General features: G+C 47.0%; 1 protein-coding gene across 1 annotated transcript in view; it reads left to right on the top strand.

The window, feature by feature from the left end:
• The window catches only part of LOC122373616 (atrial natriuretic peptide receptor 3-like), a 103909-nt gene extending 96298 nt beyond the window's left edge, over positions 1 to 7611 (top strand). The window contains exon 7 of the mRNA XM_043351866.1: positions 7534 to 7611. Coding sequence (XP_043207801.1) covers positions 7534 to 7611 — 78 coding nt within the window. The remainder of the gene's footprint in view (positions 1 to 7533) is intronic.
• The last annotated feature ends 4876 nt before the right edge of the window (positions 7612 to 12487 follow it).

The raw sequence follows: 12487 nt of genomic DNA, 5'->3' as shown, positions 1-12487 counted from the left end.
TTCTGCAATCAGACGATGTCATGTTTTCAATTTGATTTACCACGAACATTTTTTAGTTATATATCAGCAGACAAGAATATTACTCTTTAGTGCTTATTGGCCCTGTTCTGGCTCGAATCACTAGGTCATAGGTGATGCACTGTTATAGGTAGGTACACTTCACTTTCCTTTGCTTGCCTCATCCCATGTCCTTTGCCCTTCTTCTCCTATCTTTTTCGTTCCAGCTTAACTTTCTCCATTCGCTCTGCCCTTCTCTCGTAATCGTATGAATCGTTGGCCTAATTAGCATAATAATTTCCTTAAATCTCACATATCTTTTCAAGAGGATGGAAGTTTAATTAACATAGTGCCCTAATGCAGGTCATTCATACTGCGGACGTCGCGAAGCTTCATGTCTCAATTACTTTGATTGATAGTTTTGTGTGATTGTGTTGCAAAACTTAAGCATCTGGCTGCAATTCGCTTGCGATATTTACTTTACCAGCCAGCTTAACATTAATTGGTGCTGAAACAAACTGAAACCGGCTTTAGTGAAACCATGGATGAGATTATTATCTCATCCACACACATTACCATGGATGTGTATTATTACCCTTTATTACCCATTATTACCCTTTATGATCTTATCCATGGTGAAACTGACAGACTTCGAACAGCGCATTATTCCGGGCGTATCACTTCAATGCTAGTCGAAGGAAAAGAACAGGCTGGCTCATTCGCATTGTCTCTCAGCATGATAGCGCTCTACGACATCACTTCTTTTCGGCTGTAAATCTGAATTGAGCACAAGCATTTGAGGTGCTCTCCTCCCCTAATTTTTGGAATTTGAAATATTTATTCCAAAACCAAATATGATGAATCGGGCGAGACCTTACCCCCACAGTGACCCATGGCGGTACATACATGACCTAAACCAAAAAAGCACAAATCTTAGTGATGGCATTCACCAGTAATTATCAGAGGCGGCGCGGGCCTCTGCCAGGGACTGCACGCTGTCGACAATGTAGAGGACCCAAGGATGCACACCGCCTCTCGGAGAGTAGGGGAGCGCGCCGAGGGGGGGGGGGGGGGCATGTCAACGCTGACGAGGCGTCAGCTGCAGCGCCGCCAATCAGATGCCTCAGGCCGGGCCTGCCCTGACTGGGAAGTAGCTGGATGCTCCCAGTCCCTCACCAGAGTGGGGCCGAAAGTGGTGCTCTCCGGGTAAATATGTCAATTGATGTCACTTTGTTTTAGAACGAGCGGTCATGTGGCACAATCTCAAGCAGTTCCAATGTTTCATTTTGCCCAATTCTTGAATATTCTTATGGCTGAAGAGACCATAAAACACTACTTCTAATATTTTACCATACAAAAAGCAACTTTGAATCCTTCACATAGTTTTTCAACTCACAATCAACTCATTCGCATACAAAAGTTTTGCATTCACCTTATGTTTCCCATTCAACATCAAAGGCCGCAGAGCTGGCGTTTCCCTGCACCGCAGCCCAGGAGAGTGGCTCACTGTGAGTCGGTCTGTGAGTCTGCCCTCAGATGCGATCAATACGTGCCGCGCGGCACAGTTGCAGCCCGCGACTGCCCGCTGTTTGTCGCGCCAATGGTCGTGCCGTGACGACACCCGGCTTTGATCGCGTATTAATTAGTTGGGCCGAGTCGATGCCGCCCACCGTGCTGGTAGCGGCTCCGAGGGCTGCTTCTTTTCAGGGAGTCCTCGACGCAGTTCTCAGTCAAGTGGTCTGATTGCCGCACGGCTGTTACTGAGGGAATTTCCGGCTATGATTAGCTCATTTGAAGGCGGTGATATTTTACTTGCAATGTAATCCTTGATGCTGATGCGTTTATTCGATAACAGTAGCTGGTGTTTCTGAAATGATCTAGAAGACGGACTATTGCATCCGCAAGGGATAGATTAGGTGATTCGGGCGGGCCGGTTCTCTTCAGTTGAAAAGAATGCAGGGATAGCCTCTTTGACACAAATTTTGATTAACAGGAGGGCTTTAGTAAAGAACAATATTATTTCGGCTCTCAGTACTGGTGATGTTTGGGTTTGGTTCCAATTTATTGATTACCTCGATGATTTGGCTTCTGCTATGTATGTTGAAATGATCAGTAACACATGCATTTAGCTAACGGGCGTTTTGTGTTTTTGTTTTTGCGGTGTTTGTGTTTGGCGGCGGGCGGGCGGGCGATGCGGGCGTTTTTTGCGTCGTTTATGGTAGTGATGTCAATTACGGAAAATCGGAATACCGATACCAAACCAAATACCAACCAAAACCGTGAAGAAATACCGAAGCCAAGCCAACTTGGAAAAATGAGGAAAATACCAACTTTTTACCGATTTCGTAGCCTCTTAAACATTAGCGAGGGTTCATGATACCAACAAAATACCAAACACATCAGGATTGAAATACCAAATACCGAGCTGGTGTCGGTTTGGTATCGGTATACCAAAAAGTTGGTATCCGATTGACATCTCTAGTTTATGGTATTAAATTTGTTTGTGGTTGGCGGCCGCTTTTTCGTTTCTTTTTTTTTGCGACGTTTGCTTTTTGCGGCGGGCAGGCGATTTTTAGGGGGTTTTCGATTCGCGGTTAGCGGGCGTGCGATGCGGGCGGTTTTATTTTTTGTGGCGCTTTTGCGTTTTGTTTTGCGGTTTGCGGCAGGCGTGCGTTTGTTTATTGTTTTTGCGACGTTTGCGTTGGCGTTTCGGGCGTGCGTTTTGTGCGCTTTTTTTTTCTGGCAGAATAATTTATTTACACATAAAGAAGACACAACACACGTCGCACACACAGATTGACACTTAGAATGAGTCCACAACTTAACACTGAGTACACACAAAAGCAGTTGGCAATAGACACACCTATGTAGATAATAGACAATGACATTACAGGTACGTCCGGGTATGCCTCAGCCCGTCCCGCACTGGGCTGGGACGGGGCTGTTGGCCCCCGCCCGCGCCGCCTCGCACCTACGTGCGTCTACCCACGCGAGGCGGCGCCCCCTGACCACCGGCCCGCCAAGCGCGGGCCACAGGCTTAGCGCGACGGGCCGGCGGCCCGGCCTGCCCTGCATATGCAGGGGGCCGGGCACGGGTTAGCCCGGATGGGGTAGGGCGGGGGCCACGGATCGCACGAGGCGATGCTCGCTCGTTACGCATTTCGCGCAATCGCGCCTAATCGGTGCAGCCCGGTACAAGGGACCGGGTTATAAGTTCACGCGTGTCAGAACAATACACAATTCCCCTCAGCATCAAATACCTTATGCCACTTCTTAATTACATCTTCTACGACATTATTTTTCTTTTCGATCAACATCTCTGCTTTGAATTCTTGTTTGAGGATGTGTTTGAATGTTTCAATATCTATATTATCACCTACATGTTGCCCTAGTTTGCAATTTATTATATAATTCTTACACAGGAGAATTATAAGGTTAACAACAGGAGGCGCATCACATATTCCAAGTAACATATTTTCGCTAGATGTTTGACGATCAGAAAGATTAAAGGAACGTTTTAAAGCACCAACGATTATCACCCAAAGGTTTTCAACGTCTTCGCAGTCGCAGAAAAAGTGTTGTAATGTGTCCACGGCGAAACATTTCAAACAGAGTGGGCTACCAGCTATCCCCCTCGTACATAGGAATTTCCTGGTGGGAATGTACCGATGAATAATCCTATAATGAAGTGACTGTAATCTAGTAGATTTTGTACAATTATATGGGATCATGTAAATTTTACTCCAGTTAGCAACGCGTGCACCTTCTTCCGTCCATTTAATTTCCGCTCTAGGTTGATGTTTGTCGATCAGTCTCTTATAATAGTGATGACTTCTGCAGTGTTCCAACATGACTTTAGACGAATTACTACCTAGAAAGAAAATGTTTTCTTTGTCCTCCGACGTGGCCACACTAAGTGGGTTACCTTTAATCATGTCTTTCCATTCCTTTGGGATTGACCTTCTCAAAGAGTTAATGGTGAGAAAGTCTACATTTAATCGTGGGAACTTTCTTAGAATCTGCGCGTAGTTCAAAAACTCGCCGTTATCGCCAACTAAGTCGTCAACGTATCGTATTCCACAACCGTACAGGGCTTTGTTGAATGTGTGTCTGTTGTTCACCTTAATTTTATCGTTGTGCCAGAGATTTTGCAGTCGGGCTTGAACGGCATTGTTTACTGGTGACGTATTTATGTTATGGAATATTGATATTATGTCTTTATAGAATTGAGGAACTTTCAGTTCTCTTAAATATGATTTGGCGTTGTTGCTCTTAAGAAGGTCAGTTATATTGAATTCCCCTAAACGGCGTTGTAAAATAATCCGCCATGGGGATTCGGAACAGAACGCCATTCTTTTAATCCAGGATAATTGTAAAGCTGTGTAGAAACAAAAAATATCTACAGCGTTTAGACCACCATTTCTAATCGTTTGCACTAATGTAGCTTTGGCCACTTTCGGGGGTCTGCCTCTCCAAAGAAAATTCATGAGCAGTCTCTGAAGTTCGTCCAAATCTGCCTTTTGAATAGTGGCACACATCGACAAGAAGACGATCTGGGAAGCTAGCAGGGTTTTTGACACCACGATTCGACCTTTAATCGTCAAACTACGTTGCGACCATGAATTTAATATACGCTTTACTTTAATGGTGATTGGTGCAATGTTGTCAGCGCCACACGGGCCTGACGCACAGAACCAAACTCCCAGAATTTTGATTTTTGGCACAGCTTCAATGGCATGAATGGATTCGAAAGCGTTCGACCGTTTACCGAGCCACATGAGCTTTGTTTTGTGGATGTTAAGTTCAAGTCCAGATGCCTGTTGGAATACTTTTATGACGTCTAAGGCCTGCTCGACAGAATCTTTGTTGCGGAGAAACAAAGTACTGTCGTCAGCATATTGACTGAGTTTAACTTCTTGACCACTGATCACAATGCCCTGAATATTCTGCATGGACCGTATCTTAATCGCTAACAACTCCACCGAGAGGATGAACAACAACCCGCTGAGAGGCGAGCCTTGAAACGTCCCTCTGGTACACGGGAACCAGTCAGAAGTATATCCATTATTGGAAACTGTGAGCTGAGCACCCGTGTACAGCAGCGTAATCCAAGATCGCAAGTTTGGTCCAAAGTTAAAGCTTTCGAGTGTGAATTGCAAAAAATCGTGTTCGATCGAATCGAAAGCATTTTTGTAATCTAATGCAAGTAGAATTCCTTCTACGTCGTCTATTTTGCAATATTCTATAACATCTGACACCAGCCTTAGATTTTCACCGATATATCTGCCTTTTAGGAAGCCAGTTTGACTTTTATTGATCAGTTTATCTATCACTTTTTCAATTCTTAACGCAATCACTTTTGCCACCAGTTTATAAATAACATCAAGTAAGCAGATTGGCCTTTTGTTTTCCAACATTCTTTGGTCACCTTTTTTGGGGATTAACGTTAAAACACCTCTACGATGGGCTATAAAAAACATTCCCTGGCTTCGCGCCTCATTTACATAATCAGTCAAAAGCTCACCTAGATCATCCCAGAACAGGGCGAAAAATTCTGCAGAAAACCCCGATATTCCTGAGGCTTTATTCAATGCCATTTTTGATAGGGCAACTCTTCCTTCTTCTTTTGTGATCGGTCCCTCACATGCTAGCTTTTCTACCTCAGACAGCCGTTCTGCGTTGTTATCAGGTACAAAATAACTATACTTATCGCGTCCTAATGATTTTGACTCGTAAAGATTTCTGTAATAATCGGCGCATGCATTTAAGATTGCTTTATTGCCCCTAACTGTGCTACCGTCTATCTCCTTAATCGCGGTGATATTCTTTTGCGCGGCTCGTTGTTCCACCATTCGAGTAAAGTACTTTGTTGACTTTTCGCCCTCTTCTATCCACTTTGCTCGTGAAGCAATAATAGCCGATTTTCCCCTTTCTTGTTTAATCTCTTCCAATCGGCTGCGTGTACTTACATATTCACTTCTCACCTGCTCACATGGTGCCTGCGCCAATTTGGCATCTAAGTCACATAATTTGTTATAAATTGCGTTCTCTTCCTTTCTTATCTCGCGAGCTAATGTTCTGCTACGCTTAATTGAAATTACTCTGATTCTACTAAGCATCATTTCCACTAAAATACCCTTATGCATATCGTCATCATATTCTCCTATCTTATTAACGGCTTTTCTTATCTCATCTTTTACTGATCTAACATAAATGTCATCTTTCAATAGGTTGTTATTAAATCTCCATATTCCGGGTCCACGTGGCTCGACTGACATATCAATGCTGAACACGACGAAATTATGGTCACTAAGCAGCCCCGCTTCAATCTTGGCCTTAACCGAGTTATACTGTACTAAGCTAGAGCCAACGAATATGTAATCGATGCGTGACTGCTGTAGCGGTGTCACTCGTCGCCATGTATACTGTCTGCTTGCTGGATGCTGAGCTCGCCAGCAATCCTGAAGTGAAAACTCATCTATTATGTCGCGCAGCTTTGTAGAGGCTCGTGATTTTTTGAACGCTGTACTATCCGTATCCAGTGGATCAAGCTTTATATTAAAGTCACCTGCCAAAAGTACCTTGTGGCTGTTATAGCACAGTAGCAGCTCTCTGACCGTGTCAAGAAATTTACATTTATGGTCTTGGTTGTCATTGGCTGGTCCATAGACACCAATGATTGGCACATTACAATCCCGTAACACGATTTCGGCGACCGCGAATCGACCTTTATCGTCTATCTGACTCGCATTAACGTTAAATGCGAATCCGGGAGGAAACAATATGGCAACACCGGCCTGGCCCGATTCAGAACCGTGAGAAAATATCATTTTGCCCTTCCATTCAGTTTTCCATCCAAATTCCATACTTGGTCTTGAATGCGTCTCCTGTAACACAATGATGTTTTTCGAATATGCAATTCTGAGATGCCGGAAAATTGATCTTCTCTTTATGCGGTCCCGAAGACCGCGAACATTAAATGTAACAATGGACAAATTAAGAAGGCTTTGTCTATCTTCTTCCATTACACAGGTGAACTATGAACTTCCAAAAAATGAATCTTAAGCTGACCTTCAACGGCATAAGGTATCCCATGCTCAATCCTATCAAGTTCGCAACATCTCCGCAACGGCACAGTAGCCGATGCAACTGAAGTTCTATATAGATCATTGCAGCATCTGATTGAACACTTCATGTTTTCGGTCAATATGCGCCTCCGTGGCTTATAGGCATTAGCTTTTCTGATGAAAATTATCCCGTCCTGACACTCTGAATCCAGTTCACAGTAAAACAAGTAAACACTTCCCACCCCAACCAAAAACCCCTCATCTGGCGCCCCGAACTGAACAGGCGCACCCATACACCGAGCCTGTCGGAGTGTACCCCCGGGCGGCGAGCGGCCGGTCAGCCGACGGGGTGCTGCTATGTGCGACCGGAACACGCACGTTGCCTAATACACGATATTGACGGAGTCAGTACGACCGAGCTGCGGTATTCTACATATACTCGTAGTCAGCTGTCCCTCTCACTTAACAGCCGCTAGCAAAGACCTGCAACCCGAACCGCTCGCTACTGGACCAAAACCTGCCGCTGTACTGCAGCTTTTTACCTTAGACCACTCAAAAGAAAAAAAAACTTGGTAGGTACACGAAACATTACGCATCTTAACTCTATTAAGAAAACCAATCAACACACCGCACGGTTAAAAAGGATAACGAAGCAAGGCGGAACTCTATATATACCTCACGCAACTGGCAACGACGACCGGTCTGCGATCGCGACGTCAGCGAGACCTGACGCAATTCATAGGGCTTACCGAGTTTCACATAGGTCCACCGACGCGACAGGGAAGCCGAGTGTCTACCCGCTCTCATCGGTCGGCGCCGACACCGACGCGGAGACCGCGGCGGACGACCGCACCGCACCAGACGCGGGCGGGGACGGGGCAGCAACCGGAGCGACCGCGGCAGCCGGAACAGACGGCGCCGCCGGAGCGACCGCGGCCTCCGGAACAGATGAGGCAGTCGAAGCGGCCGGAGCAGACGCAGCAGCCGAAGCCGCCGCCGGCGCACGCACGGCATGCCCCCCGCCCCCGCGCGGCGCCGGCTCCAACGAGGTCACGGCGCCCCCGCCACCGGCACCAGCGCGCGGCCCGCCGGAGCGACCGGCCGGCACGCGACCCGCCGAGGCCGAATCGGGGGGCGGAGGGGGCGGGAATCGAGCCCCTCCGAGGATGCGCCGCAGGTGCTGCTCGTCGGGGACGCTGATGTTACCGCCGCCCCTCTCCCTGCGGCACCAGACAACTCCGCGGCGGCTGAAAACTGAGGCGACCAGCTGGCCGTTCTCCGGCCGCCTGGCGCGAAGGAGCTCCTGGTACAGAGCGGTTCTGGTCGGCGTGAGGCTCTCCGTAATGTAGAGGGGGGCCAGACTGTCACGGCGTGCACCAGGCGCCGAGCCCCCGCGGCCGAACAGCGAAAAGCGGCTCTCATAAATGTCATCTCGCAAGCGACGTTTCAGGAACTTGACAATCACTTTATTTTTCGCCGACAGTCGATGTGCGACTTGAATATCCGCCGTGACCAGTTTGATGCTCGGCAGCCGTTTTCTGATAACTTCGACCACAAGTTCTTCGATGTCCTCATGGTCGTCGCGGCGCCGAAAATCATCGCACGTAAGGATCAGGGACGACAGTCGTCGATTAACGTCCATGCTTTCAACCCGCTGGGTTAGATGTTCGAAGGCGCTGTCGCGGGCTTCTAGCTGCTCCCTGAGGCGACGGATCTCGACGTCGCGATCCATCAGTTCTCCCTCTACTTGTTCCAGTCGCATCTGCAATTGTTGTATTTGCGGCTCGTACAAAGAAGCGACTTTAGCGACCGCACCGTCAATCATAGTCTGGATTGTAGCCAGTGCCCTCTCGCTGAGCTCCACACCCTCCGCGGCCGGCCGCTTAGCCCCGGGCGAGGTCGAGTCCCGCGGCGACTGGGAGCCGCGACTGGGTGCACGGCGCTTGTTAGCTGCGACTCGCTTCATCATTTCAGGCACAGAAGCTTGTCTGATTGAGGGTTTGTCGTTTCGTCTCTCGATGCACTCAACGTCTGACGCGGCACAATCAGTGTTGAATTCGTCACTGTCTGAGAGCATAGCGACACAGATCAACGGACCGTCGCAAGTGTTTATCACTCAGCTCACGAGCCAAGCAGCATGGGTGTACCATGGCACCATCGCATGACTCTTTTTCACAAACTGCACTTTTCACTGCACTGTTCTCGAACAAAGGGCCGCCGCCGCCCGGCGGTAACGGAGCCGGTCACTCGGCCATAGGCTGGCCTCACTGACGGCTGACAGGTACCGGACCCGCGCGGAGCGAACCGTCCGGCTCGGCGACCGAGGGGTGACTGTTGAAAGTTCAAACGCCGCTAACATCTTCATTTTTAAAGGAATCAAGACGTAACAAAAAAGGTTATACGTAATTCTACTTTGTCTTTCAAATGGCTATCTCGGTTTTTTTTTGAAAATTTTGGATTTTGGCCCCAATTTTTTCAAGAAACTGACTTTTTTGGGAAAATAATTATAAAATCCAACATTTTGAGTGTATCGAAAAAACCGGAATATATGTCAGAGAAGTGGTATATGTGCACCTACATACCAATTTTTAGAAGAATCGGTTCAAAAATGTGGGAGTTATTCAAACTTTTATGACGTCACGACACACAAAATTTTGAAAAATGATTTTTTGGAAGTTCTAGACCTCGTACGGAAACAAAAATAGCACCATTCGATTCGCCGTGAAAAACTGCATCAGATAGACACCTTTTTAGGCCTTAACAACCACCTTCAAAATTTGACCTCACTTGACCTGACCTTGACCTGACCTCGACCTGAAATTCATCCAGAGGTGGTCTATATCACTTATTGAGTGTGCCTATTGAATTCTATGAGTAAAATGACCCATTAAAACATGTGTCGCACATGCCCTTTTCTATATTTTGTTTTTGGTGACCTGACCTGACCTGACCTGACCTTGACCTTGACCTCTGAATGATATTGTATGCAACGAATATTGTTTCGGTAGCCTAAGAACACGTTTTGGGCAATCAGTCTCAGTCCATGACACCATTCTTCGGCAACTACGGTGCAAGGCCGATACTGTAGACACTTGCAATTTGTACCCTTGACCTGACCTTGACCTTGACCTCAAACTTTAAATTAAGTACATGTTTTTAGTTGTTCGTGATGAGATCTTTCGATTGGCGTTTGAATTTTCCAAATCGGATCATAAGTTCGGGAGATAACAGGGGGGGGGGTAAAATTTACCCCCCCCCCCCGCCGCGCGTTCGGCTGGAGACCCCAGCCCCGCGCGGGTTAAAGCAATAATTAAAGGGACCCTCCCACCTTCAAAAAAGTTAATGAATTGGCATGAAAGTGATGTCGCTCGGTTCAGAAAGAGCAAAAACGAATATCTACCAAATTTCATCGAAAAATATTCACCGGTTTTCAAGATATTAGACTTTTACTTTTGCTTACTTTTGGGATCTCCGCTGTTCCTAGCGACTTTATTTGAAAGTGCGGCATTTGTTGCGCGCAAAGCAGCATATACCACCGCGTGCTACAAAACGTTTTAGTCAAACATTTAACAGACGTTCGAAAGCCTGATGACGTCATCAGACTCCCGTAATGGTTAAGAGATAGGGACCACGCTGGTCCCACCCTGCAAGTAAAGGGAAGAAATTTCTTGAACACCATAAAGCTGCGGGGGTTGCGACCAGGATAAATGGTGGTTTCTGAGCCTGGCCGCAAACTTGGCTATCTCAACTCAAAACTAATGTTAAGGTGGGAGAGTCCCTTTAACAAAACACGATTAATTTTGTTTTGTGGCAACAGCTTTGACTTTTGAGTACCTACGTGCATGGTCCCAGTTAAAAATATCAAGCTCCACATCGGGAGAATCATCAGGTTGCTTGGCGTAGGACGAGAGCGTTGGTTTCAGAAGACACTAACGCCTAAGTGTGTGGGATCGAATCCTCGCGACCTCTATTAGTTTTACAGATACAGGCCGGCATAGGGCCAGTCGTTTGTTGACGCTCCAGATCGATCATTTTAAATCCAGCAGCGTCGCTGAAGTGGGGGTTGGAAATGTCGCGGGCCTGCACTTCTCAAAATAGAGGTTGGTATGGACTTCCCAGTTCCCACTGCTGGACTCCTCTGGTCATATATAATATCACACGGGGCCGGTAAAATGTTTCATTCAGGACCGAGGGATTTGTTGAGTTTTCCGCACGAGACCGAAGGTCGAGGGCGGAAAATTCAACAAAGCCCGAGGTCCTGAATGAAACATTCCGGCCCAATTCCGGCCCAAGCTTGGGCCCCCCAAGTGTGATATTTATTTTAGCATATGCCGTTTAATTTCCATATTTAAGCTTCTTTAACAATTGTAAATGCTTGAAAGAAGTGAAAAAAAACAAGACAGAATATCAAGAACTAAAAATGTACATATTCCCTGACAGTGGCGGATCTAGGATTTGAGTTTAGGGGGGGGCAAACATTGCGCCGCCAGGCAAGTCGGCGAGAATTTCAAATGTCCAGTCTTAGGAACAAAAAAAAACGAGCTACCCCTATTTTTCTCCTCGGATTTCGGGAATTACTATTTTTTTATTTTTTACATTTTAGTCAGTCCGGCCAAGCCAGGGCAGCGCAAAAAAAAATTGCAGCCACCCTGACTCCGGGAGATAGTTAGAGAATAGCTCACCGGCGCTATGGACGGTCCGTCCTCTACCTCCCGCATCACCTCGGCAAGACCTCGTCCGAAAGGTCCGCCCGCGCCGGTTCTCAAGGGCTTCTGTATCCGGAGACCGATAAGGGTGGCAGCAGCAGGTTCATGTGTAAATGCCCACGAGTACGACCAAAGGCCACATCAGCGTACGTACCTGCGATACTATACGCAGTCAGGGTTGCCACGTAGTTAAACGTATTAACAGTTGTTTCCGGTAATAGAAAATGAGATCAGTCGATTAAGAATCCCAACAAGAAATAGACGAACAGCGCATTTGTTTTCGGTCCTGCATTGATTGATGCAATTACAATGAACATTCCTTAACTTTGGGACTAAACTTCGCGAGCTAGCAAAATTATACAAGAAGTGTTACTTTCGAGAGGAGATAAACGATGCTTCTACAGACTACATAGGACCACAGCGCAACAGCCAACGGAATCACACTGAACAGCGTTAAGTTCCCACAACATACTGAGCTTCTCGAACACCTCGCAAACCAAAAGCTCTGACTGAGCCCTTCTGTGTTTGTCCCCGTTACACGGCCTTTACACTGCCGAATTTGGTACACGAGTGTGCACGAATATGCAAGTCATCCTATGTCGCGGACCGATTCGGGATCTTTCTTCCACGGTCTTGGCATTTCGCAGACCAGTCGGTGTCCACCGCGCGACTTTTACGGTTCGTCACGACCGCCACGAATATTTCATGAAAAATGAA

Source organism: Amphibalanus amphitrite, unplaced genomic scaffold (genome assembly GCF_019059575.1).
Source record: "Amphibalanus amphitrite isolate SeventyFive unplaced genomic scaffold, NRLGWU_Aamphi_draft 001522F_arrow, whole genome shotgun sequence".
Classification (NCBI taxonomy): domain Eukaryota; kingdom Metazoa; phylum Arthropoda; class Thecostraca; order Balanomorpha; family Balanidae; genus Amphibalanus; species Amphibalanus amphitrite.
The sequence above is the reverse complement of the archived record's forward strand: the minus strand, read 5'-3'. Positions and strand labels throughout refer to the sequence as shown.